Raw genomic sequence first — 25977 nt, forward strand, 5'->3', positions numbered from 1 at the left:
TTGTGATCCATGGACTGTAGTCCACCAGGTTCCTCTGTCCATGGAGTTCTCCAGGTAAGAATACTGGAGTGGGTAGCCATTTCCTTTTCCTGGGGATCTTCCCAACCCAGGGGTCGAACCCAGGTCTCGTGCACTACAGACAGATTCTTTGCCGTCTGAGCCACCAGGGAAGCCCACTTGGGGAGAAAGAGTCCTGCAGATAATCCCTTGGATCTTTGATTGTATCTTCTACCCTGTCCTTCTGTGTCTTAAACCACCCTGCAGGGGTCACTCTGTGATTAGAAACGGAATGTCTCTAAGGGTTACTTTAGGTCCAGCTTGGAATACGACTGGACTAAATTCAGTTCATGTCAACAAATGCTTCTGAGTGCTTACTCTGCACAGTCCACGACTGAGCCCCTGTTCACATTACGGGGTCTCTCAATACCCTTCGGGGCTTCCCAGGTGCCTCAGTGGTAAAGAATCCACCTGCCGACGCGGGAGATGCAGGAGACTCGGCTTCCATCCCTGGGTTGAGACGATCTTTCAGAGGAGGGCATGGCAGCCCGCTCCAGTACTCTTGTCCGGGAAGCCCTGTGGACAGAGGAGCCTGGCAGGTACAGTCCACGGGTTGCAAAGAGTCGGACACGACTGAGCGACTGGGCGCTTGAGGACTGGTACAGCTTCCTTCACGTCCACCTTTCAAGTCTCGTTGCCAGGACTCCACGTCGAACAGCTTCAGGGAACACACTCAACACCATGTTGTACGTGAAGGGTTCCACCTACCGTGCGCCGTGCCCAGGCTTCACAGCTCCATGAGGCCATCTGGCTAGTCCTCTGATCGTTTCACAGTTTAATATCACTCCTGCTAGACTGCAAGCTCTCGGAGAACAGGTCTGATGTACCTTTTTCACTACTGTGTTCGCTGCTATGGTTTCACCGCTGCGTTTAGGAGTGCCAGTGAGTAGTCAAGCACTTCCCTGGTGGCCCAGACGGTAAAGAATCTGCCTGTCATGCAGGAGACCCAGGTTCTATCCCTGGGTTGGGAAGATTGCCTGGAGAAGGGAATGGCGACCCACTCCAATATTCTTGCCTGGAGAATCCCATGGACAGAGGAGCCTGATGGATTACAGTCCATGGGGTTGCAAAGAGTTGGGCATAACTGAGCGACTAACACTGACTTTCATGAGTGTTCAGATAACTTTTGTTGAGCCAGTGACTAGGTGGATGTATAAGGACCTGATCAGAACATATTGGAGGACTTCCAAACCAACATCCCCTCCATCTGGGTGAGTGGTGAAGTTTTAGCAAACATTCCTGGCAAAAGAGGGAAAGATTGTGAGCTAGAGCATTATGTAAGTTTGAAATGTAGCTTCCTGTAAGTAGCAGAAACTCCAACAAACTGCCACCTAAAGACCTTCAGTTTTGTCTGTCTCATATAACATAAACGCGGGTATGTTGTAACAGCAAGAAGATACAGCACCTATACATCATTGGCACCTCACAACAGACCATCAAAATACACAAAGCAAAAGCAGATGGAATCGAAGGGAGGCATAGTGATCTACTATGATAGTTGGAGCCTTCAATACGCCACTCGCAGTAATGATCAGACGGAAGAGAAGTTAGGAAATAGAGAGCTAAACAACGCAGTAAATTAACTAGATCTCACAGACATAAACAGAACACTCCAGCCCAACACACACATTCTTCACAAGTACACACGGGACATTCTCCAGGATAGACCAAACATGAGGCCACAAATTAGGTCTTAATAGATTTAAAAAGATAGACATCATACAGTTTCTTCTCTGTTCATGAACAGGTTGATGTTAGAAATAAATAACAAAAGTTAAACTGGATTCTCTTCATTGTTTTTTAATAGCATTTTATTCACATTGAGACGGGGAGGAGCCACGTCTGATGGTTGGTCCAGTTCACACTGTAAAGGCATTACTCAAGGCTTAAAAAGTTTTTTTTCTTACAAGACATTACATGGTATTATAAGATGGAATTAAAAAAACTAATTGACACTGACTATGTAATTTATGTTTATTCATCTTTCAATAAATACTTGAAAAGGGAAAAAATTAAAACTGGAAAATTCACAAACTTGTGGAAATGAAACAGCACACTCACACAACCAATGGATCAAAGAAGAAATCATAAAGGGAATTAGAAAACACTTAAAGATGAACGGAAGCATAAACACAATCTACAAAACTTATGGAAGACAATGAGAGCAGTGCTATGTGGGAAATTTAAATGCTTACATTAAAAAGAAGGGCAAAGATCTCAAATAAAAAGACCTACCTTTATAACTTTAGGAGCTATAAAAAGAAGGATAAAGCCAAAGCTAGTCTAAAAAGTTAGCTAGTCAGACATAAAACTATTGAACTCTTAGAATAAAGCAAAGGACAAAATCTTCAGAACCTCAGATTTGACAATGATTTCCTAAACGGCACAGGCAGCAGCAACAACAAAATGGACAAATTAAACTTCATGAAACATCAAGCTTTTTGTCCTCAAAAGACACCTTCAACAGAGGAAAAATTTGGCCCACAAAATGAGAGAAAATATTTGCAAATTATATATCTGATAAGACTGAATATCCAGAATACACAGACAACTCAATAACAACAAAGAAATCAGTCTGAAAATGGGCAACAGGACTGAATAGACATGTCTTCAATGAAGATACACAGATAGCCAATAAGCACTTGAAAAGTGCTCGACCTCACTAATCACTGGGGAAATGCAAATCAAAAGTGCAACGAGAAACCACCTCACATACATTAGGTTCGCTGCTATTTAAAAAAAAAAAGTGCTGGAAAGGATGTGAAGAAACTGGAGACTCGTGGTGGGAACGTAACATGGTACAGCTACTGCCGATAACAGTATCGCAGTTCCTCAAAGATTAAAAATAGGTTATCATATGATTCGGCAATTCCTCTTCTGGGTGTATGCCCAAAAGAATTGAAAGCAGAGTCTCCAAGAGATACTTGTACACCAAGCTCATAACTTGGATTTTTCACAAGAGCTAAAATATAGAAGCATTCTGTTGACAGACAGATGGATGGACAAGCACGAAGTGATATATACATCAATGAAATATTAATCGGCTTCAAAAGAAAGGACTTTTAATACAATATTGCAGACATACAGCTGCAAAGTTTAAATAACTTTTTTCTTCTCTCTTAAGATACTTTCAATGTTATTAATATCTCTTAGATTAACAATAATCCCAAGAGTCCAGAGAAGTGTGCCACTCATTCTGGCGCTGTGGGCAAGGCTCTCCTCTCCCTGAGTCTTGGTCTTCTTGTCCATAAGAAGACAGGGGCCCAGTCTTCAATGCCTTTGAGTTCTCCTGGCTCTTCGCCGGTTCTCCCCACTTTCCAGCAACCCCAGACACTTCCATGGGGCTGTGGTTTACAAAGCTATTCGTAGGTACCATACTACAGGAGTCCCACCTTTGCCTGGAGCCACCTGGAGCTGGGATGAAGCAGAGAAGAGAGGAGAGAGACCTCGAGAGCCAGTGGGATGGAAGGTTTCCCACCGGACCATCCAGAACCGCATTCCCGGACGTCCTCAGGGAAGCCAGCCTGGCTGATGGCGCAAGATGGGCAGCCTTGGGGAGCACAGCTGCCTTGCCAGTCACCATCAAGAGGAGCAGGTGGAGGGGGGCTCGGGGGTGAAGGCCGATCCCTGGGCCTCCTGTGACCTGCAGAGTCCTCCAGTTGGTAAGGCTGGAAACACGAGCTTATGTCTTCTTAACCATGCTGTACACTGGCGTCTCGGAGGGAATCCTGTCGGCCTTGGAATCCTGGCTCCGGGGGTCAAACACTATCGAGCTGTAGTGAAGATCGCCGCTGGGCGGGCCCTGCAGAGACAGAGGCCAGAGGCTCAGGAGAGGCCGGGGAAGTGGGAATCCCAGATTAGGGAGGAGACATCAGAGGGGCCACCTGAGGCAGGTTCCACTGGCGGGGGATGGTGGAGGCTCCACTGGTCCTCACCGTCCTGGCCACTTTCTCTCGCAAAGGCGGGTCTCCAAAATCCCATCCACCCACCTGCTCTGCCCCCACCTGGTCAAGATGAGACATGCCAGACCTGGGACCCTTTGCTGCAGGGCTTGCACCTGGACAAACATCTCCTCGAGCAACAAAATCCAAAGAAACTCTAAGGGACTAAACATAACTGCATGCAGGCATAGCTGGGGCAAATTCTGGACTAGAGACACAAAGAGACCAAAAACCCACCTGCCACTTTGGAGGAGCCTGGAGCAAAAGCAGTGTGCTGCGCATGCCCCCTGCATAGAACAACATCCAAGACGGGGCAAAACACCTAAGCCGCCTCTCTAGCCCCACCCCTGGACACACCCCTCCCCTCACCGGCCCCCAAGCAAGGAAAACTGTTGTTTGTTCTTGCTCCCTCCTGCTGCAGCAGGGGCCCCACAGAGCCTTGCCTGAATTTCTTGTCTGGCCTCTGATCAATTTCTATTGATTGGGAAAGGCCAGGAGCCCTGATCACTATCAAAGACACAGTGCAAAGTCCAAGCATCAGAGCTGGGGGAGCGCCTGGGCTCTGCTTTGGGGTCATTAGTCATCAAGTTAGAAAAGCTAGGATGTTGCTAGTCCCCGGCCACGTGTCTGATGCTCAAACCTCCATCTCGTCTTCTCTAACAACTAATCCCTCAACCTCTGCCTAAACTCTTTCCACTCAAGGGTGAGTTATGACCCTGCACAGGGTGGGGATGGGAGGCAACGTCTTCCATTATTCCACTTTTCAATGCTGTGCCTACGGCTTGACCCACAGGGGCTCATTGGTAAAAATCTAAAAAGTAGAGTTCATGCCAAAGAGATGATGGGACCAAAACAGTGCGAAACCACTGGCTTTAACATTGAGTGTACGGTACGTGAGTGTGCATGCCTGCTAAGCTGCTTCAGTCGTGTCCAACTCTGTGCGACCCCATGGACTGTAGCCCGCCAGGCTTCTCCATCCATGGGATTCTCCAGGCAAGAATACTGGAGTGGGTTGCCATGCCCTCCTCCAGGGGATCTTCCCACCCCAGGGATGGAAGCCGTGTCTCTTACGTCTACAGCATTGGCAGGCGGGTTCTTTACCACCAGCGCCACCAGGAAAGCCCATGTGGTCCATGAAAGTGAAAGTGAAGTCGCTCAGTCGTGTCCAACTCTTTGCGACCCCATGGACTGCAGCCTACCAGGCTCCTCTGTCCATCCATGGGATTTTCCAGGCAAGAGTACTGGGATGGGTTGCCATTTCCTTCTCCGGGGATCTTCCCGACCCAGGGATCAAATCCGGGTCTCCCGCATTGTAGGCAGATTCTTTTATCATCTGAGCCACCGGGGAAGTCCATATGGTACATAGTAGGTGCTTAATAAGTGCTGTACTTTATTGACTCTTGATTATCCACTGGCCATTCCAAAAGCCCCTTCATCTCCCACCCGACCCCTCAGCCACAAAGACACCAAGGTCTGGCGAAATCTACACTTTCTTCATTTTCTTTTCTTTTCTAAGATTTTTTTGATGTGGACCTTTTTTACAGTCCTTATTGAATTTATTACAATATTGCTTCTATTTCATATTTTGGTTTTCTGGCCAAGAGGCATGTGGGATCTCACCTTCCCAACCAGGATCAAACTTGCACCCCCTGCATTGGAAGGCTAAGTCTTAGCCACTGGACCGCCAGAGTCCCCAACACTTGACTGGTTTTCTGTGTATCCTCGTCCTACAGAAGCACAAGGTGACCAATTGATCCTCTCTCCCCTCCCTGCCTGCCGGACCCCACATGGCGATGCCTCTGCCGCGGCCCGCGGTCCCCAGGACGGGAGCTGGGCCCTTGCACTCACCACTGTGCTGTATTCCATCTCCGCCTGTGTGGGATGAACAGGCTTTCCTGAAAGGGGCCACGTCTGCAGCTCCAGATTCGCATAGCAGGGCTCAGTCTGCTCAGCAGCCTGGGGTGGACAGGAGTGCGGGTTTGGATGGGTGTCCACAGGCCCCCCTGCAGTCCAGCCTAGAGAGGCCCGTGTCCCTGCAAGCATCTCCCCTTCCCCTCTCCGCTCCGGGTGCCCCAGCCTTCCCATCCTGCCTTCCCCCTCCCCCACTCAGGTCCTCTCTGGGGAGTGTTTGAATGTTCAGGTCAACAACTGGGCTGGAGGACCCTCCATCCCTCCCCTTCCCTTGGGAGGGAACAGGCTGGCCAGAGCTCACGGTGACCTAGCGACCAGACCTCCCGGGCGTTGTTCTTCCAGCTCTAGGTGAGCACCTCGCTCTATCCGTGTGGGATCCACATGGACCTCCACCAGCTAACGAGACAGATCGGGTCCCCAGCATCCCCTGCGTGCCTCCCGGCCACCCCGACTCGCCTCCTGCGGGAACCCTCCTTACCTGACTGCGGCTCTGGGGCGGCTCTGGTTTCTCTCCAGCTAAAGAGGCAAAAGAAGAGGAAGGAGACTGAATCCTAGAATGAGGCAGGATGATCGAGTGAATGAATAAGTGAATGACAAGAGTGGGCTCAGGGGAGGAACCACGAGTGAGCACAAGGCAGGCGTCAGGCTGGGGCCAGCAGGGCCACAGGGTTCACTAACCCTAACCTTAACCCCAGAGGCAGCCGGGAGACAGGCGCCGAGATGCCAAGCAGGGGAGAGACAGAGGCTACATGAACACAAAGCCTTCCTCCCGTTAGCAAAGATCCCTTGACGAGGTGTGATCCACTCACACAAGTCAACTCTGCACTCAGGGATTTGGAGGAGATTATTAGCAGGGAAAATCATACAGTGTGTTAAAGTTGAACAGTGGGATTACACGACTTCCCTGGTGGTCCAGTGGTTACGAATCCACCTGCCGATGCAGGGGACACAGACGGGTTCGATCCCTGGTCCTGGAGGATCCCACATGTTGCTGGGCAACTTAGCTGACGTGCCACAACTACTGAGCCTGTGTTCTCCAACAAGGGAAACCACCACAGCGAGAAGCCCACACACCACCACTAGAGAAAGCCTGCACGCAGCAACGAAGACCCAGCACAAACAAAAACAAGTCAACACGATAAATTTTTTAATTAAAAAAATGAAAGTGGAATTACATACGGAGCAAATGTTTTAAAAAGTCAGATTTGCAAGAGACCGTAAGGATGTGACTCAACCGTCTGTGGTTGGTTTTCTCTGGGTGGTGCAAGTTCTTCTTTTTATTTATTAGGGTGAATTTCTTTCTCTCTCTGTGTTTTATGTCTTTTTCCAATTTTCTACAGCAATCACACACCCCGTTTTTAAAGGGGAGGGATGCTTTTTAGGTGGAAGGGCACCCTGGAGATCTCTGGGACCCACAGATCTGAGGCAACCCAGGCTGGGAAAACCCCCATGTGGTAAAGAAGTATGGGCTGAAGTTTTAGAATATGGTTCCCAGAAGTGATATGGGAAGAGCAGATGGGGAAGAGGAAGTGGTTTTCTTTCCATGCATCAAGCATACGTATGTTGAGGCCGATTTCGCTGCTAAAGGCCTGAGATGTGCTGGAGGGAGGGGCTGGACCCCACGGGGATGCTGGAGGTGAGAGAGTAAGGCGGGGTCTCCCCTTTTGCTCCCAGTAAGAACCAACTCCCAGTTTAGCACTGCAGGTGTGGGGCAGAACCACCAGAGTTTCACTGCAGCCCCAAAAGGCTCAGCATCGGTCATTCTGAACAAACATCCCCTCTGCCCAGGTACTCGGTGCACATGGAATTAAGAACTCTTAGTCCAGGAAGGAACCTTAAGGCTCACACCCATCTCAGGCAGAAAGCTGCTGTCCTACAGGAGTCAAGTACGAACCGGCACTTGCCCTGGGTGCCTGCCATCTGCCTCTGCAAGGATCAAATCAGGTGCTGATGCAGCTGCTTCAACACCCCCTGAAAGGAGCTCAGGGTGGAGAGCAGGAATGAGGCATCTGTGCGCCAGGTAAATGGGAGGGACAGGTCTTCAGATAGTCAGATAGTCTCAGGGGCTGATTTTTATGAGCCCAATCCTTGCATCTCCCCGTATCTAGAAAAGCACGAACATCCTTCACGGTGACGACTGTTCGCTGTGAGTAGCAGAAGCTTCCCAAGACTAAAAGAAACCTCCTGGGAAAATGTGTGCTTGATTGCCTGTGTTCCTCCCCATTCACCAAAATCACAGATACGCTGACCTTTCCCCGCCCCCTGAATCTCTGGAGCGGTTTCTCAGACCTATCTAAGGTGTTGTCTCCCAGGCCACAGTCCTCATTCTGCCCCAGATAAAACCTAGCTCGCAACTCTCACGCTGTGCAGTTTTTTTTAAGCAGACACAGGTAACACTTGGGCCACCCACCAGCAAGAAGGTCACAGCGCACTGGTTCCTCTGCTCTTCTATGTATTTAATTTGCTCAAGCGTTTGTTGAGCCCCTACTTACTGAGCACCAGACAGGATGCTGGGGGCGTCCTATTTTCTCTTTTAATCTGAGCTCAGAGGAGAGTGGCTGGACCACAGGCTCCCTGGGTGCCACTGTGACAATATTAAATAATATTAAATAATACTTTCACTCAACACATACTGCTCCCGTGCCTTCTTGGGTAAGGGTCTCTGATCTTAAGGAGCTGCATGGGCTGGTGGGGAGGCAGCCTACGAAGCAGGTGGGACAAACTGGTGGGACAAGGGCTTTGATGGCGGGAGAACAGAGGCTCCCCCTGAAGGGGCCCCTGACCTGCCCTTTGGGGGCCAGGAAGAGGTCCCAGAGGAAAGGAAGTGGAGAGCAGCACTCAGGGGATCAGGAGTGAGCTGGTGGAGGGCAGGGCAGGCCCCCCAGGTGCCCAGAGCAAACGCGGAGGAAGTTGAGAAACCACTGCCTTCCAGCGTGTGAGGATGGGCCGATTGCCAAGGGCCTTGACCATGCTGGGCAGGCCTGGACTTTGGAGGCTGTAGGAGGTCACGGAAGGGTTTAGACGGAAGAGGGATGTTGCTTCACGAGCCCAGCCCTGCCGTGGGAAAGGCCTCTTGCCTTAAAGTCACCTCCTCTCAGCCATACCACGGACACTCCCTCCCAGGCCTGCCCTCTAGGGTCACCCAGGGCCATGTGGTCCTAGGGGAGATACAGCTGATGACCCTTCTGGAAACCCAGACGCATTTCCTCTAGGACCGGAGGGTGTGGGCGGGGCCGGCCCACCCTCGGGGTAGGGTGCAGGCGGGTGTGGGGGGCTCACTCACCTTTGACCCGTCTCTGAACCATCCTCCAGGCGAGCAGTGAGATGCCCCCCAGCAGGAGCAGCAGGAGCGCCAAGGAGATCAGCAGCGTGTGGAGCCTGAAGGGAGACAGGGTGGGCTGGGTGGGGCAGGGGGTCCCACCTTCCCTCTCTTGTTCAGTAGATAAGCGCCCACTGAAAAAAAGGCAGACAGCGTAAAGCCTCCTTTGCAACCCCCGTCTACCTAAATTCCCCTACAGACACACACGGTACACCTAAGAGCCTTCCAGAGCCTCTTTATTCAACACAAGAAAATACGAATATACATTGTTTTTGTATATGTCCTTTTTTCACATATAAGAGGCATAGTATATACCATGGGTCCCCAACCCCCGGGCCATGGACCAGTACCCACCAGGGGACTGTTAGGAACCTGGCCACACAGCAGGAGGTGAGCACCTCCCCATTCACCCCCCACCCCCCAAATCTCTCTTAGTACTGCCTGAACCATCCACTCCCACCCCCGTCTGTGGAAAAGCTGTCTTCCACAAAACTGGTCCCTGGTGCCAAAAAGGTTGGGAGCCGCTGGTGTAAACGCTGTTGTTCAGCTGCTCAGCCGCGTCCGACTCTTTGCGACCCCATGCACTGCAGCATGCCAGGCTTCCCTGTCTTTCACCATCTCCTGGAGCTTGCTCAAACTCACGTCCATTGAGTCAGTGATAAACACTAGCTTTTACTTCACAATGCTTCTTGAAGATCTCTCCATGTCACTACATTCAGAAGTTCCCTGTGGGTTTTTTTTTTTTTTACAGCTGCATAGTATTCCATTGCGTGGACAGACCATAAATTATTTGACTCTTCCCTTTCCATGGGCATTTCTTTTGCCCGGTCTTTTGCAATTACAAACCTGGCTGCAAAAGCATCACCTTGAAACTCTACCACTTCACACTCAGACAGCAGCAGTTGCTTTCCTGGGGAACTGACGAAACTTGGGCTCTGCGCCTCCCTTGCTTGGGCCCCTTCTTTTATGCCTAACTGGCATCCATAATGTTCTAGTCTTTTTTTCTTAAAGATGCACCCCCCCCCACCCCTGAGACCTGTACAAGCTTCAGCTATACAAAACCCAGCTCCGGGGCTTCCCTAGCAGCTCAGTGGTGAAGAATCCACCTGCCAATGCAGGAGACACAAACAGGTTTGGTCCGTGGTCCAGGAAGATCCCACAAGCTGCGGAGGGAGTAAGCCCGGGCTCCACAACTACCAGGCCTGTGCTCCATGACTAGAGAAGCCGCTGCAGTGAGAAGCCCGAGCACAGAAACTAGAGAGTAAGCGCCAGTCTCTGCAGCTAGAGAAAGCCTGTGCAGCAACAAAGACCCAGCACAGAAAAAAAAAAAAAAGACAAATAGACAAATAAAATTATTGTTTAAAAAACCCAGCTCCATTCCCCAGGTGTGCATCTGCAGATCATTTCTGAAGGCGGCATGTTTGGGGCCTGAATCTCACCTTGCCTGATATAAAGCTTGTCACCTGGATTGTCAGGAAGCCAGTGGAGGGGTCGTGGGGTGTCCTATAATAAAGAATCTGACTGACCTTTGCCTCTGGCTCCTGGAAGGGAGGCTCTAAATCCTTGAGGTTTTCCTAGTAATAGGAGCAACTTTGTGATTCACAAGCCCCTTGGATCTGCCTGAGATTTTCCCTGACTCAGGACGAGAGCTGGTCACCAGAAGGGCCAGCCATGTGATGAGAGATTTGGGGCTCTGGCCAGCCTGACCTTCAGGGAAGTGGAAAGGGTGTTGGGGGTTGAGGTCAGTCGTGCGGGCAATGATTCAGTTAGTCATGTCTGTGCAATGAAACCCAAGGAAAAACTATGGGCATCAAGACTTGAAGGAACTTCCTGGTTGGTAAAGACATCAAAGTCCCGGGAGGGTGATGCCCCCCAGCTCCACTGGGAAAGGGCACAGAAATTTTGCAGTCAGGACCCTCCCAGACCTTGCCCTACATGTCTCTTCATTGACCGGTCCTGACCTTTATGCGTGTGTGCTGAGTCATTTCAGTCGTGTCTGACTCTGCAACCCCACGGACTGTAGCCTGCAGCCGTAGGCTGGACCCCGTTGACTGTAGCCTTCATGGTTAGGCTCATCTGCCCATGGGGATTCTCCAGGCAAGAATACTGGAATATTCTTGCCCTCCTCCAGGGGATCTTCCCAACCCAGGGAACAAACCCAGGTCTCTTATGTCTCCTGCATTGGCAGGTGGGTTCTTTACCACTAGCGCCTCCTGGGAAGCACCCTGACCTTTATACTTTATGATAAAACTATAATATAACACTTCTCTACATTCTGTGAATTACCTACGCAAGTACCAAACCCAAGTGGGTTGTGTATCCAGCTGATCAGAAATGTGATGATCTGAGCATCCCCAAAGAGCTCTGGCATCTGAAGTCAGGCCATCTTACAAGACTGAGCCTCACGAGCCTCACAGGATGCTGGAGTCTGTGCTGACTCCCAGGTGGCCAGTTCTGGATCGACTTGCAGGGCGCCAGGTGGTGTCAGAATAGGGAGTCTTGGGCTTCCCTGGTGGTCCAGTGGTTAAAATCTGCTTGACAATGCAGGGGACACAGGCTCGATCCCTGGTCCAGGAAGATCCCACATGCCGCGGGGCAACTAAGCCCGTGCACCGCAACTCAGGTGGCGCTAGTGGTAAAGAACCTGCCTGCCAACCCAGAAGACACGAGAGACGCAGGTTCAATCCCTGGGTAGGGAAAATTCCTTGGAGAAGGGCATGGCAACCCACTCCAGTATTCTTGCCTGGAGAATCCCATGGACAGAGGAGCCTGGTGGGCCAGAGTCCATGGGATCGAAAAGAGTTGGACACGACTGGGCAACTAACACACACCCCAGCTACTGAGCTCACACTCATGAGCATGAGCCCATGCTCTGCAGCAAGAGAAGCCACCACAATGAGAAGCCCTTGTGCCAGAACTAGAGAGTAGCCTCCACTTACTGCAACTAGAGAAAGCCCCAGTGCAGCCACGAAGACCCCATGCAGCCAAAAATAAAAATTAATTGATTACTTTTTTAAAAAGGGAGTCTGTGAATCCCAGAAATGATTTCAGACAATAAGCATATTTCCAGGGAGAGAAACTATAAATGTCAGATTCTCCTGGGTTTTTTTTTTTTTTACCTCCCCCTGCCAAAAAAAAGGTCGAGAATCACAAATTTGGAAGAAAGAACCTAAAACTTCGGAATCATATAAACTCAGCCTGGGAGGCAGTCTGCCTCTGTGACTGTATTACCCACTCAGTCACTTAACCTCTCGGAGCCTCAGTTTACTCATCCATAAACTGAGGGTGATGGTGGTGAAGGATTGTAAGGAGCAGATGATGACGCCCAGGTGGGGCACTGAGCGTGCGCCTGGCAGGATATCATCTCACCAGCTCTCATTAAATGTCTCTTTCCCTCCCTCCACCCCCAGCTTCTGCCCGGCTTGAGCCCTCTCTCAGAGCCTAGGGCAGGTCCAGTGTGGCCCCTACAAGCCAAGCTAGGAGACGCAGACCAGCTTCTAGCCTGGGTGCAAAGGGAGCCAGAGGCTCCCAATCAATGGGGACAGGGCTCCTGACCAAATAGACCCCAAGGCAAAGGAGGCCCGCTTCCAGGACACAGGCCTAGGGCACCTTACCTCCAGGTCTGCGTGGGGTCGTATTCCTCCTGGCTGCTGGCGCTGTAGGTGGTGCCCTCTGTGGCCAGGGTGGTGAAGGACACAGTTGAAACTTTGGTTGTGACTGTCGAGGTCTTGGCTGTGACAGTCGGTCGGGTTGGCCTTGGTGCTGAAATACAAATCAGACTCAGGGAGCCCCGCTGACTCTTCCACCAACCCCCGATTCCGTTCTGGGTTGATTTCACACAAAATAATCACTCAGGAAGTGGGCAGGATGGAGGACCCCATGGCCAGGATCCTCCCAGGGCCAAGTGAGCATTTCCAAATGGGACACAGGTACCGCCCCCAACAGCCCTGACCCCAGCCCCATGATGAGGTCAGGGTCCTCCTGAGGCCCCAGAGTCACCCCCACCCCCAGTCTTGCTCCCCCCCGACACCAAGTCACAGCCTCGTGAGCCTGCCGGAGACGGCTGCCTGGACTGCAGATCGTGTTAGCGCTCCCACTGTGTTCAGCATCTTCGCCCCGCCTGCCGCCTCTCCACTCAGCTCCCCACCTTCCCCACACAGCTCCCCGGGTTTCGGCAGGGAGGCCCACGGCACCCTCCTCTCTCAGCTGCACACCCCGCCTCTCTGCCACCCCTTCCCTGACAAGCACCTTCTCACCGCTCAAGACCGAGGGGATGTGCCAGAGCCCTGACTGTCTCTCTGTGTCTCTCTCTCTCACACACACACGCACACACACAATATACACACATACACCTACACATACACACACATGTGTGAGCACACACACACATACACACAATATACATACACCCCCCCCCCACACACACACACACACACAGAGTTTGCTCTCTGATGGGATTTCTGCCTGGGCTATCCCAACCTGAGACTGTTAGGTGACCTTGTTGCTGGTACAGGGGGAGGGGTGTGCATGGCTCACCTGGGACCACAGATACCTCAACCTGGAAGGTAGGGTCTCGAAAAATTCCTTCCAACCATGATGTATCAATCCCACACCGGTACGTTCCTGCATCCTCCTTTCTGAGGCTCTCCAAGGTCACTGTGAAGGTGAGGTTTGCAGGATGGTCTCTGATGGACACGCGGCCCCGCGTCACTTCTGTCTTTGACTCTGTGGTCTCCACAATATTCGGTGATAACAAACATGAGTGTTTGCACCAGTATTTGTTATTGTTCCTGAATTTCTCCTGGTACCGACACTTCACGCTCAGGGATCCCCCCACGATGCCCGTCACGCTGCTGGGGCCGCTCAGGGACAAACAGCCTGGAATACACAACCAGGTCCAGCTCCATCAGGTGGGCCTGGGTCAGGACACCCTGCGGGTCACCCCCAAAAGTTCCCCCATCTCTTGCTAGCTGCCCCGCATCAGCCTGAATACACCTTGAGACTCTGCCCCTTCCAATCTGTCAGCCCTAAGACCACAGCTGCCCTTTCCTCCAGACCCCAACTTTCTTTCCTCTGCCCTTCCCACCTCTCACCCACCAGGGACCTCCCACCTCCAAGCTTGTCAGGATGCCCCCAGCCCAGAGCAGCTCAGTCACCTGAAGAACCGCTCGCAGCTGATGTGTTCCCACCAAGGGGCTGTGCCCCGAGGCAGAGAGAGGGCTGCCAGATGGTTCACAGAAGCACCGGACATACCTGGCAAATTTTGCGGATGAAAAGTCACCCGCACACACAGTTTACTGACAGTCTTCATCTCACCCTGGGTCTTACTTCAGCTTGCCTAGCTCCTGTTGACTTAATTTTCAAGGAAGCTTATGCTTTATTTCTAAGATTGGCGTCTGCCATTGTCCCAGACAGTCCTCTGCTACAGAGCCGGGGGACTAAGGTGGCGTGTGTGTGACATTAACGCTGGCCTCCAAGCCGAGGACATGCCCCCCCCCCCCGGCCCCTGTGGATACGGCTCCTCACCAGCCCTGTAATTCTGTGATGGGGCCCCCACAGTGGTGGAGGGTGTGGCTTGCTGTCTTTCGCTAGAGTTAGGCGTCTTTAATTTGACTTGGCTTTTCAGGCTCTTAAATCACTTGAAGACACTTGAACGTAAGCCTCTGGGGCCTTCTTCTTGTATCTTAAAGGTCTACATGTGTCTGGCACATAGTAGGCCCTCAGCAAACACTTGGGCGTGAGCACCTCCCCCAGCCCACACGGTTCTCCATTCAAAGCTGCCCAAAGCTGACCACAAGCTCCCATCCTCCCACTCCTGGGAGCCCGTCAGGGGGTCCTATTCTGGCCTGGGTGGCAGATGCCCCGCAGAGACGCCTTCTCCAGCCCCATGGTGGGTGTGATGTTTCCTGAGATGCTCCGTGGCCAGTGCTACTGTGGCGTGGAAAGGGCATCAGAAGAATCTGAGTTTTAGTCTCAGTTCTATGACAAGTCTGCTGTGTGTTCTGGGACAAGTTACTTAACCTCTCTGAGCTTCAGAGGCCTCACTGGTAACGTGGTGATGACTGGTAAGCCTCGCAGACATTTGGGAGTATTGGATGAGATAATGGGCACCAAATGCCTGGAGAATGATATCAGGTTGAACCACATGAAGCTGTCGGCATCCCTCTGTGTCTGGCCAAGAAAGCTGACATTTCAGAAAATTCAGTCTAATGAACATAGATAACCCTCTGAGAACTAAGATCCCACAAGCCGTGCAGTGCAGCCAAAAATAGAAAAAAAGACATTCTCTACAGGTAAGTGTGTAAATCTGGATGAATGTATGATTTTCTACAAAATAACAAATCAGTAAAATCGACACATACCGAGTGCTTAACAGATAAACGTCCCAGCCCTTCCTTCGTTTATGACGTTGCTTCTGCTGCCCACATCCAGACTCCACGTCCTGTGTCCCCTCGACTGTGAATTGTCATCTTTCCAGCCTGGCTCCCGGCTCCCCTGCCTGGGTTGGGCCCCCTTCACCTCCACCCACGGGACCCAGCCCTCTGCGTCCGGGGCCTGCCTTCCCCTTGCACCGTCTCCGTCTGTCTCTCTCCCTGTGTCTGTCTGTCTCTCTGTGTCACTGTCTCTGTGTCTTTGTCTCTCCTTATCTCTCTCTCTCTCTGTCTGTCCTCTCTCTCCTTCTGTCTCTCACTTTCTGTCTCTCTGGGTCTCATCATCGTCTCATCATCTCTCTCTGTCCCTCTCTCTGCGTGCCTATCTCTGTCTGCCTCTTTATCTGTCTCTGTCTCTTCTAACAGGGCGTTCCTCTGTTTTCCTAATGTTTTACTTCAGAATCACAAAATCTCATCCCACTAAATCCCAGATAAACGTGTGAACCATCCAGCACAAGAAGCGGAGAGGAACCGGCCGTTCACACCCCACCCAGGAGAGAGAGTAGAGCCAGAGCAGTAGTTAGTGAATCAGGAAACAAAAAACACTGCAACTAGTGTATACGCTGAAAAGCTGATTTTTCAACTGGGAGAAACAAACAACAAAACAGACATTCTTGTGTGTAACCAGATCAAGAAAAAATAAAAAGAAGACACACGTAAACCATTAAAAAGAAAAATAGGTAAACCGCAGGCCTCTACAAAAACGTCTGCACACTTGGACAAAACTAGTGATTTTCTCATTTTTTAAAAAACATGTATTTATTTTTTTAGTTGAGCTTGGTCTTAGTTGCCACACTTGGGATCTTTAGCTGTGGCATATGGGATCTAGTTCCCTGACCAGGAATCAAACCTGGGCCTCCGGCGTTGGGAGCACAGAGTCTTAGCCACCAGACTACCAAGGAAGTCCCCCAAACTGGTGATTTTCTAGGAAAGTATATATTACCGATATTAATCCAGAATAGATTTTTTTAAAATGTAGACCAGTACCTACAAGTGTTAGCAAGGAGTCCTTTCCCAAAGATAACTATGTGAAGTGATATGGTAATTATTTCATGGTGTATACATGTATCAAAACATCACTGTAATTGTACACCATATATATATATATACACAGTTTTTACTTGTTAATTATGCCTCAGTAAACTGGAGAGAAAAGAGAAGAAAGAAGTTCCTTTTTCTTTCCATTCCAAAAATTGAGGAGAAAAACTCAGTTTCACAAGTTAATTCTCTCAAAACTTTCAAAGACCAGACAATCCCAATTTTATTTAAACATCTGCAGAGAATAAGGAAACAGGAAAAACTTCCTAATTCTTATCATACGTGCTTAGTCACTCAGCTGTATCCGACTCTTTGTGACCCTATGGACTATAGCCTGCCAGGCTCCTCTGTCAATGGGATTTTCCAGGCAAGAATACTGGAGTGGGTAGCCATTCCCTTCTCTCTGGGATCAAACCCAGGTCTCCTGCGTTGCAGACAAATTCTTTACCATCTGAGTCTTCAGGGAAGCCTAATTCTTATTATGAAGTAAGTATGCTGCTGCTGCTGCTACTGCTGCTAAGTCGCTTCAGTCGTGTCCGACTCTGTGCGACCCCATAGATGGCAGCCCACCAGGTCCCGCCGTCCCTGGGATTCTTCAGGCAAGAACACTGGAGTGGATTGCCATTTCCTCCTCCAATGCATGAAAGTGAAAAGTGAAAGTGAAGTCGCTCAGTCGTGTCCGACTCTTAGCGACCCCATGGACTGCAGCCTACCAGGCTCCTCCATCCATGGGATTTTCCAGGCAAGAGTACTGGAGTAGGGTGCCATCGCTTTCTCCCAAAGTCAGTATAATGTATATCAAAGACTAAAATCCGGCCAAATATCTTGATATAATCACCACTTGAATAGTTCAAAGGAAAAAAACTATAGGCGTACCGTGCCAGGATTGGGGATTTTGTTCCAGAGAACTGTGCGTGCTCAGTTACTTCAGTCATGTCTGACTCTGCGACCCCCTGGACTGGAGCCCACCAGGCTCCTCTGTCCGTGGGATTCTCCAGGCAAGAATCCTGGAGCGGGTTGCCATTTCCTCCTCCATCCAGACAACCATAGTGAAGCAAATATTGCAATAAAGAAAGTCACAAGAAATTTTTAGTTTCCCAGCACATATAAAAGCTATGTTTGGGACTCCCCTGGTGGTTAACGGTGAAGACTCCATGTTTTAATGCATGGGGTGTGGGTTTGATCCATGGTTGGGGAACTGAGATCCCACATGCTGCACAGCCAAAAGAAAAAAGCGATGCTTACGTTATTATACTCCAGTCTATGAAGTGTGCAACAATTAGCATTATGTCTTACAAACAATTTACATACCTTAATTTAAAAATATCATACTCTATTGCTAAAAAATGCTATGCATCATCTGAGCCTTCAGTGAGTCGTAATCTTTTTCTGGTGGAGAGTCTGAAATTTTGCAGGAATTACCAAAATGTGACAGAGACACGAGGGGAGAAAATGCTGTTGGAAAAATGGAGCCAATAGACTTGCTCAAAGTAGGGCTACCGCAGACATTCAATTGGAGAAAAGCAACGTCTGTGAAACTCAGCAAAGCAAAGCGAAAAGTGAGGTGTGATCGTCTCAGTGCTGCATCGTGTGAGCTCAGTCGCTCAGTCGTGTCCGACTCTCTGCGACCCCGTGGACTGTAGGACCCCAGGCTCCTCTGTCCGTGGGATTCTCCAGGCAAGAATACTGGAGTGAGTTGCCATGCCCTCCTCCAGTGGATCTTCCCAACCTAGGGATCGAACCCAGGTCGCCCACATTGCAGGCGGATTCTTTCCCTGGAGGCTCAGACAGTAAAGAATCATCTCAATAGATCATGAAAAAGCACCTGACTCCTGATGCTGCTATTTTTAAAAACACAGGCAGTGCCTCCTTTACACTAAATGGAAACACTGCACACCTGCCTGGTCAGGGGCCAGGCAGGCATGACCACTGCCATCTCGGTCCTGGGCATCGTGGGACGAGCCCATGACCAATGAGAGAGAAAACCAGAGAAAAAGTGGACCCTCCACCCATGACCAATGAGAGAGGAAACCAGAGAAAAAGTGGACCCTCCACCCAGGCAGATCCTGCGAACACACAAGAAGCCCCTAGAGGGACAGTAGAAACATAAGTCATGAGAAGGTGACCGGTTTCTCAGCGGTAATGAACCTGCCTGCAAAGCAGGAGACGCAGCAGACAGGGGTTCAGTCCCTGGGTCGGGAAGATCCCCTGGAGGAGGAAATGGCAACGACCGACTCCAGTATTCTTGTCTGGAGAATCCCCAAGGACAGAGGAGCCTGGCAGGCTACAGTCCTTGGGATCCAGAGTCAGGCATGCCTGAGTCACTGACCACACAAGGATGACACTGCCAAGGCTGCAGGAGCTGTCTGAGAGCCGTGAACACTCCTAGAGGCCCAGGAGAGGAATCATCACAAGGAACCCCTCTCCTCCAGGGAGCAAGCCTCCTCCTCCCTTCCCTGAAGCTGCTCTGCCCTCCCCCTCCCTGCCCCGTCCCCCTTGCCTTCCCCGATTGGATGGGAATCCCCATCTCCCTTCCTTGGAGACCACCAGCCCCCTGGTCTTTAGGTCCCGGCCCCTCGAGCCACCCTGGTTGTTCATTCACCTCCGTGACCCTGAGACCAGGGCCAGTCCCCTGCCTGGTCCCCACACTTCCTCCACCCCCTGGACCCGTGACCCAGAGGGCACCTCCTGTCAACGAGCACGTTCTGGGTGTGCCCGGCGGTCACCCTGCCACCCACTCTGGCACGCCCTGCCTTTTGCCCTCCTTCCTCTAATAATTCATCCCCAAACCTTCGGCAAAGCCCCTCCTCCGTGTCCCACTGTGGCTCCTGCAAGGCCAGACGGATGCAGAAGGGGAGATGGGCCCTCACCCATGCCCTCCGAGGATGGGGTCCATCTTAAGCGGTGGACAGACCATGCCCCAGTCTGAGTCACCCTCCCCACTTCCATCCCCACCCTCCCCCCTCCCCCTCCCACCCCCCATCCCCTGGCAGCCCCCACCTGGGACCCAGAGAAGCAGCAGAGCCGGGGGCAGCCACGTAGCCCGGTGCAGCTGGGCCATCGCTCCAGCACAGATGTCGCCTGCCGCAGCGCCAGCCCAGCCGGTCCTGAGGTCTCAGTCCCCCTCCAGGAGGACAGTCAGGCCTGCAGGCTCCCACTTCTCTTTTCTTCAAGCCTTTGCTGCTTCCTTGTTCGGCTTCTTTTCGGTTCTGTTCCTGGAGCTGCTGAGAAGATGGGGGTCACCGAGGAGCAAGCCTACCGGTGGTGCCCGAGATCCCCCGGCCACGTTCTGTAGGTACTTCCGGTGAGAAGCCCTCCCAAGCCCCCAGCTCACCTCCCCTTCCCTCCCACCCCCAAACCACAGGCTGAAGTTCCCGTCTAACCCAGCCAGTGGCTCCTTGGTTTCCCTGTGGTCGGGGTGAGAGCCCCGGGGAGGAGCAAGGGCCCTGGGTGTGTCCCACAGTGTGACTGCCCCGGGGAGCAGCCCTTCCACGAGCCCCCTGGCTCAAGGCCCGCACCCCCAAGGTGGCACCATGACCCCAGAGTCCCTGAGTGATTTCTCATCGTGGAAACCTGTCTTCCACTTGGCCTGAAGGTCCTCGGGCGGTGACCTTCCTTCCCAGGCAGCCCCCACCGGACCCAGCTCAGGGCTGAGCACAGAGCGGGACTCAGCAAGCCTGCATGGACCCCTCTTCCCCAATCCACGTGGAGCTCAGGCTCCAAATACACACACACATGTTCCTTGTGACACGTGCCCCTAGGTTGCGCAGAACAGCCTCACGAGCATCGGAAACCAGTCCTAACATGCCACCTGAGAGCTTGCAGATAATTAACTCTAAATGCCCCCATCCGGAGTCCCCTGAATGCCCTTCCCTTCCTGCTCTGCCTATAACATTTCCAGAAATGTATATTTTTCAACCACCAAAAGTCAAGGTCTTGAATGTCAAGGTCAAGAGTGGGGAGGCACCAGCTGGATAAGAAGCAGGAGGCTGGGTTGTGGCTCATCCACAACCACCCTTTGTACCACTGGTGTGACCTTGACCAAAACCCGAAGCTCCTGTAAAATGTCAATAACAATAGCTAATCGGAGGGAATAGAATAGTATCATAATTATACAAACACTTGAAGATGAGATAATAGTGTCCTCAAGCCAGTTTTTTCCCCAAGGAAATATATCTTTCCTCTAATGAAAGGCAATAGGAAAATAGGATTTTTTTAAATTTATTTTTTGGCCCCTGCCATGCACATGTGGGGTCTTTGTTCCCTGACTAAGGATCAAACTCAAGTCCCCTGCAGTGGAAGCATGGCGTCTTCACCACTGGAGAACCAGGGGCGTCCCAGAAAATAGGATTTGATAGGAAGACATATGCTTTACAAATAGTCTGCCAGATGCGCCTGTCCTTAGAAACCTAGAGAAACACTTAAACTATAGCAAAGAGGAAGTTCAGTCCAGTTGCTCAATCATGTCCGACTCTTTGTAACCCCATGGACTGCAGCATACCAGGCTTCTCTGTCCATCACCAACTCCTGGAGCTTGCCCAAACTCATGTCCATTGAGTCAGTGATGCCATCCAACCATCTCATCCTCTGTCGTCCCCTTCTCCTCCTGCCAGCAAAGAGGAAAGGCCAGGGCAATTGATCCCTGCCAACCCCATCCTGTTCATCCTAACCTGCCCACAAACCCTAAGAAAGAAACAGATTGATGCAAAATTACCCCATGATGTCAGAAAATTAAGAAAGAGGTACTTTCCCCACTGGCCTTCAAAGATTATCAGTGCATGAGATGTAGGGGAAAATGAAACCCGCAGCTCCAGGCCTGAACCCCCTTCCTTGGAGCGGGGGGTCTTGCAACCAGAGAGCCCCTCATCATAGGCTCTGATGGTCTCTTCCCAGGCTCTTGGATCTTCTTCCCAGTGTGGACGCCAGTGCTCGGAGGCCAGTGGGCAGGGATGACATGGTGGTGATGGGTAGGGGGTTCCAGACCTGCAGCTGCCCGTTGAGCTCTGAGAACCCAGATTTGGGGGTGGGGCCCTGCAGAACTTCCCTCCCTGGGGCATCGCAATCTCAGAGCCGCCACCCTCGCCCCAGGGAGATGAGGCTCCCTCAGCCCTGCTTCTTCCTCCTCCTGCGCAGGAAGAAAAGCCAAGGGTCCCTCAGGGAGGGCGTGTCTCACCCACAGTGGGTCAGGTGTGGCCGAGAGGCTGAACTGAGAAGCAGGAAGCAGCTGAGAAGGAGAGCTTGACATCTGGGGGAGCTGGCAGTGGGGGGCGGGGCTGGGGGCGATGCCTCTGACGGCCACTGAGCACCTACTATGCTCTGGAGGTGTGTGTGGTGGTGGGATGCACCACCCAGGGAGTTCATCACCACAGGATCCACAGGGCAAGGGGAGGGACTCCGAATGAGGAACAGCCAGGAGAGGGGCGGCAGGAAGGGACAGACCGCTGGCTGGGAGCATCTGGTTTCCCTTTGGCCAGAGCCTGGGTGAGACCAGCGTTTGCTGACTCCACAGCTTCTGTCTGGAGGACCGGGAGGACAGACGGAAGACCAGGAGGATGGACGGAGGACCAGGAGGAGAGACAGGGGACAGGGAGGACGGATGGGCAGGGGCTGGGAGGATGGATGGGGACCGGGAGGACGGATGCACAGGGGCCAGGAGGACGGATGGAGGGCCGTGAGGACGGACGGAGGGCTGGGAGGGACAGACTGGGGACCAAGGGGATGGACGGGGTACCAGGGGGACAGACAGGCGGGGGACCAAGGGGACAGACAGGGGGCTGGAAGCATCTGGTTTCCCTTCAGCCAGAGCCTGGGTGAGACCAGTGTCTGCTGACTCCACGGTTTCTGCCTGGCCCAGCCAGCGTCCCTGGGGCCGCCACACCTCGCCTTCCTGCCCCTCCCTAAGGAAACTCCCTCCACGTGACCTGACCCTCTGAGGGCCCAGGCAGCTTAACCAGCCCGTGTTCCGGGGCCAACGACCACGACCAACATGAGGGCCAACAACATGCTGTCCTGTCTGGGTCTGGATGCGCTGTGGTCCAGACTGAGAGAAAGAGGAAGCTGCGGGTGGGCAGACAGGCAGGTGACCGTGCCAGCTGAGGCCTGAGAGCCCTCACGGCCCCCGAGGGGTCCTCCAGGCTCTCTGTCATGTGCAGAGCTACCGCTCATGGGGCCTGCCCCCAGGGACACTCTCTCCACCCCGGGGAGGGAGCTGGGGCTGGCACCTGGTCCAGCGGGGGCCTGGGGAATTTACCTGGCACCCACGGTTGGGGTGGGGGTGGTCAGCAGGGGGGCATCCACCTGCGGCCTCTCCTGCCCCTCTGCGAAGGTGGTCGAGCGCTCCCCAGGGTTGAACCCAGGGATGGGGCTCCTTGAGCGGGAGGGCTGTGGCTGGCTCTTCACAGACGTTGCTTCATCCTCGGACCCCCCTCCCCACCATGCCTGTCACTCACTCTCCCCGAGCCAGGCTCAGCCACCTTCTCAGAAGACCCCCTCCTTCTCCCCACCCCTCTGAACCCCGCAATGCCTCTTTCCGATGAGATCACCTCTGCCCAGGTGTCACCGCATGCCCTCTGTTTTATGGAAAGGCTGAAGATCTCACAAAAGCAGAGACCACCAGCAGCTCCAGGCTTACACACACCCGTGCCCCTCCTCCGCACTTCCTGGGAAGGAAAACCAGATTGGAGATGTGTCCAGAGAAGGCCAGGCCACCAAGGTCTCTCTTGTCTTCTTGCCAAACAAGCACCGCCAGGAAGAAGAAAGGGACAGAACTTAAAATGATGAAAGCCCGTTAAATCTGTCCAACCGAGCTCGTAGGCCTGTGCGTGTCACCTAGGTTACATCGCAAACGAGGTTCAAGCAGAGGCCAGCGGCCTGACGCCAGGGAGGGGGAAGCAGCAGGCTCCAGACTGACCACCAGCCCCTCCCAAGCACCCAGGACCACCGAGCGGCCGGTGTCTAAGTGGGCAGCCTCTCTGGCCTCCAGCATCTCTGCCGAATCACCTAAGATCTCTGCAGGGAGCCGGGCTGAGGGTGAGGGGTGGGAGAGGGGAGCTGGCTTCCCCAGGGCCCTGGATTGTGACAACAGGGGGCGGCACAGTGGGGAGGGTCCAGCCTTTGTGTTGGGGACCTGAGCGGCTTTCCGGCTTTTTGTGCGTCCTTGTTCAGTCAGCTTCTCCTTCTGTGAAAGGGGAACCCTACTCCTCACCCTGCCTCCTTGGCGGGAAGGCATAAAATGAGATCAGAGGTGTGAATCCATCTTCCTCAACATCCGCCGTGTACCCGTGTTCATTTCTACTCCGGGCAGGAAGTTGAGATAACACACTTATGAGAACCCACATCTGTCTGTGGGAAACCTGAAACTTCTGCCCACCAGCCCGTGACTCAAAGGGCAGTGAGCACACAGGGCCGGCAGGGAGAGGCTGCTTCCGGAAGGCGTGGAGGGCACCCACACTGCTGACTCAGGAGCAGGGTGAGGAAGAGGGTGTTGCGGCCTCGGGAACCAAACTGACGGCTTTGCCAGGGCATCCCCGCCCCGCCCCCACCACCCCCCGCCCCCATCATCATCACCACCTCCCTCTGTCTCCTTCTCTTTCGCGGGCCGCCCCAGGCAAGGGCATACCTGCTCCTGCAGGGGAAGGCCTGGGTGCCAGACCAGGGACACCTTCCCCTGTGCTAGTGCGGGATCAACCAGGAAGCGGTCCACTTACAGATTTCTATTCTTTGACTTTGAGAGGCACACTTCTCCTTGAGCTTGAATGTGTGAGTTTCATGCTGAGGGTGACCCTAGCTCCCTTCCCGACCTCGGGAAGGTCAGAAGCTTTCTCCCCACCCCCAGCACTCCTCTAAGCATCCTGATCCTGGGCCTTCCCTGATGCTCCAGTGGCTAAGACTCTGTGCTCCCAATGCCAGGGGCCCATGTTTGATTCCTGGTCAGGGAGCTAGATCCCACAAGCCACAGCTAAAGATCCTGCATGACGAAACTCAGACCCAGCACAGCCAAAGTAATTAATTAAAAATAAGTAAATACTTATTTTAAAAAATACATCCTGATCCCACTGCTCATCTGTCTCAACCACAGCAGCCTTCCTGCAGACGTTTTTCAGAAGCTGATAGAATGTGTATGATTCAAAGGGCCAGTGCAGACTACAGGGCTTTGTAATAAGAGAGCGCTAACTATAGAGATAGATGCATCACCAACTCCATGGACATGAGCTTGAGTAAACTCCGGGAGTTGGTGATGGACAGGGAGGCCTGGCGTGCTGCAGTCCATGGGGTCGCAGAGTCGGACACGACTGAGCGACTGAACTGAACTAAACTGAACTATAGACAAGAGCTTCCCAGGTGGCGCAAGTGGTAAAACAGCCGCCTGCCAGTGTAAGAGACCTAAGAGACGTGGGTTCAGTCCCCGGGTCAGGAAGATCCCCTGGAGGAGGGCATGGCAACCCACTCCAGTATTCTTGCCCTGGACAGAGGAACCTGGCAGGCTACAGTCCATGGGGTCCCAGAGAGTCGGACACGACCGAAGCGACTTAGGAAAAACAAGAAGAAGCAATTGTAGACAAGGATGTGTCTCCATTCACGTTCCAAGGCATTGTGTCGAGGATTATACGCCCTGCCGGTTAGGCAAGAGCCAGCTGTGCTGACTTACCTGGCCTGTGTCTTTTGTCTTCCCTTTATCTCTTTCTGGTTTCCTGCACCACCGTGATACCCAGAGAAGTCTAGCCCACTTCTGTTTCCTGAGCCTCTTAGCACGTTACAAAATGAAGAGACACAAAAAAGAACTAGTGAAAATTGCGTATTTAACAAATCAGAGTTTTTGCAAAACACACAGAGCAAGGAATTGGACAATTCTTTAGACTTCTGCAAGATTTATAAAAATATTAATTCATGGTACAGGCTGGTCATGGGCCCCAGGTGTAGAGTTATTGGAAAGGCTCCCTCATCCTCTCTCTTCTGGCAAGTCCCATAATTTCTGAGCCTTTATGGAGAAAGTCACTGAAAATAATGTCAATACTAATTTTGAGGAAATGTTCTGAAATTGAGTTCTGGTGATGGTTGTACAACTCTGTAAATGGACTAGATATTATTGAATTATACTGATACTTCTGGAGCTTCAGAGGTAAAGAATCCACCTGCCAAGCAGGAAATGTGGGTTCAGTCTTCTGGGTCAGGAAGATTCCCTGCAGAAGGACATGGTAACCCACTCCAATATTCTTGCCCAGGAAATCCTGTGGACAGAGGAGCCTGGTGGGTTACAGTCCATGGGGCCGCAAAGAGTCAG

At 52.2% G+C, this 25977-nt stretch overlaps 1 protein-coding gene and 1 long non-coding RNA gene across 2 annotated transcripts; one reads left to right on the plus strand and one right to left on the minus strand.

The window, feature by feature from the left end:
• Window positions 1-1850: 1850 nt before the first annotated feature.
• On the minus strand, window positions 1851-19781 carry CD300A (CD300a molecule). Its single transcript, XM_061392918.1, has 7 exons — window positions 19698-19781; window positions 13765-14106; window positions 12843-12990; window positions 9193-9287; window positions 6388-6425; window positions 5847-5954; window positions 1851-3859 (listed from the first exon to the last, which is right to left on the minus strand). Exons 1-7 carry the CDS (start codon window positions 19756-19758, stop codon window positions 3740-3742), a joined length of 912 nt encoding a protein of 303 aa, XP_061248902.1. The 5' UTR covers window positions 19759-19781; the 3' UTR covers window positions 1851-3739.
• Window positions 19782-19920: 139 nt separating this feature from the next.
• On the plus strand, window positions 19921-23557 carry LOC133232916 (uncharacterized). The gene is made up of 2 exons (XR_009731502.1): window positions 19921-20001; window positions 23282-23557. It is a non-coding gene; the product is annotated as an uncharacterized LOC133232916 (long non-coding RNA).
• Window positions 23558-25977: the final 2420 nt, after the last annotated feature.

This window comes from Bos javanicus, chromosome 19, assembly GCF_032452875.1.
Source record: "Bos javanicus breed banteng chromosome 19, ARS-OSU_banteng_1.0, whole genome shotgun sequence".
NCBI classification, from domain to species: Eukaryota; Metazoa; Chordata; class Mammalia; order Artiodactyla; family Bovidae; genus Bos; species Bos javanicus.

What these genes read in the sequence shown, in the direction of transcription:
- CD300A (XM_061392918.1), bottom strand. Translation starts at nt 19,758, where the DNA reads ATGGCCCAGCTGCACCGGGCTACGTGGCTGCCCCCGGCTCTGCTGCTT. An exon ending in GCTGCTTCTCTGGGTCCCAG is followed by an intron (nt 14,107 to 19,697) that starts GTGGGGGCTGCC and finishes TGTGTATTCCAG; the next exon opens with GCTGTTTGTCCCTGAGCGGC. An exon ending in TGAGGTATCTGTGGTCCCAG is followed by an intron (nt 12,991 to 13,764) that starts GTGAGCCATGCA and finishes TTTGTATTTCAG; the next exon opens with CACCAAGGCCAACCCGACCG.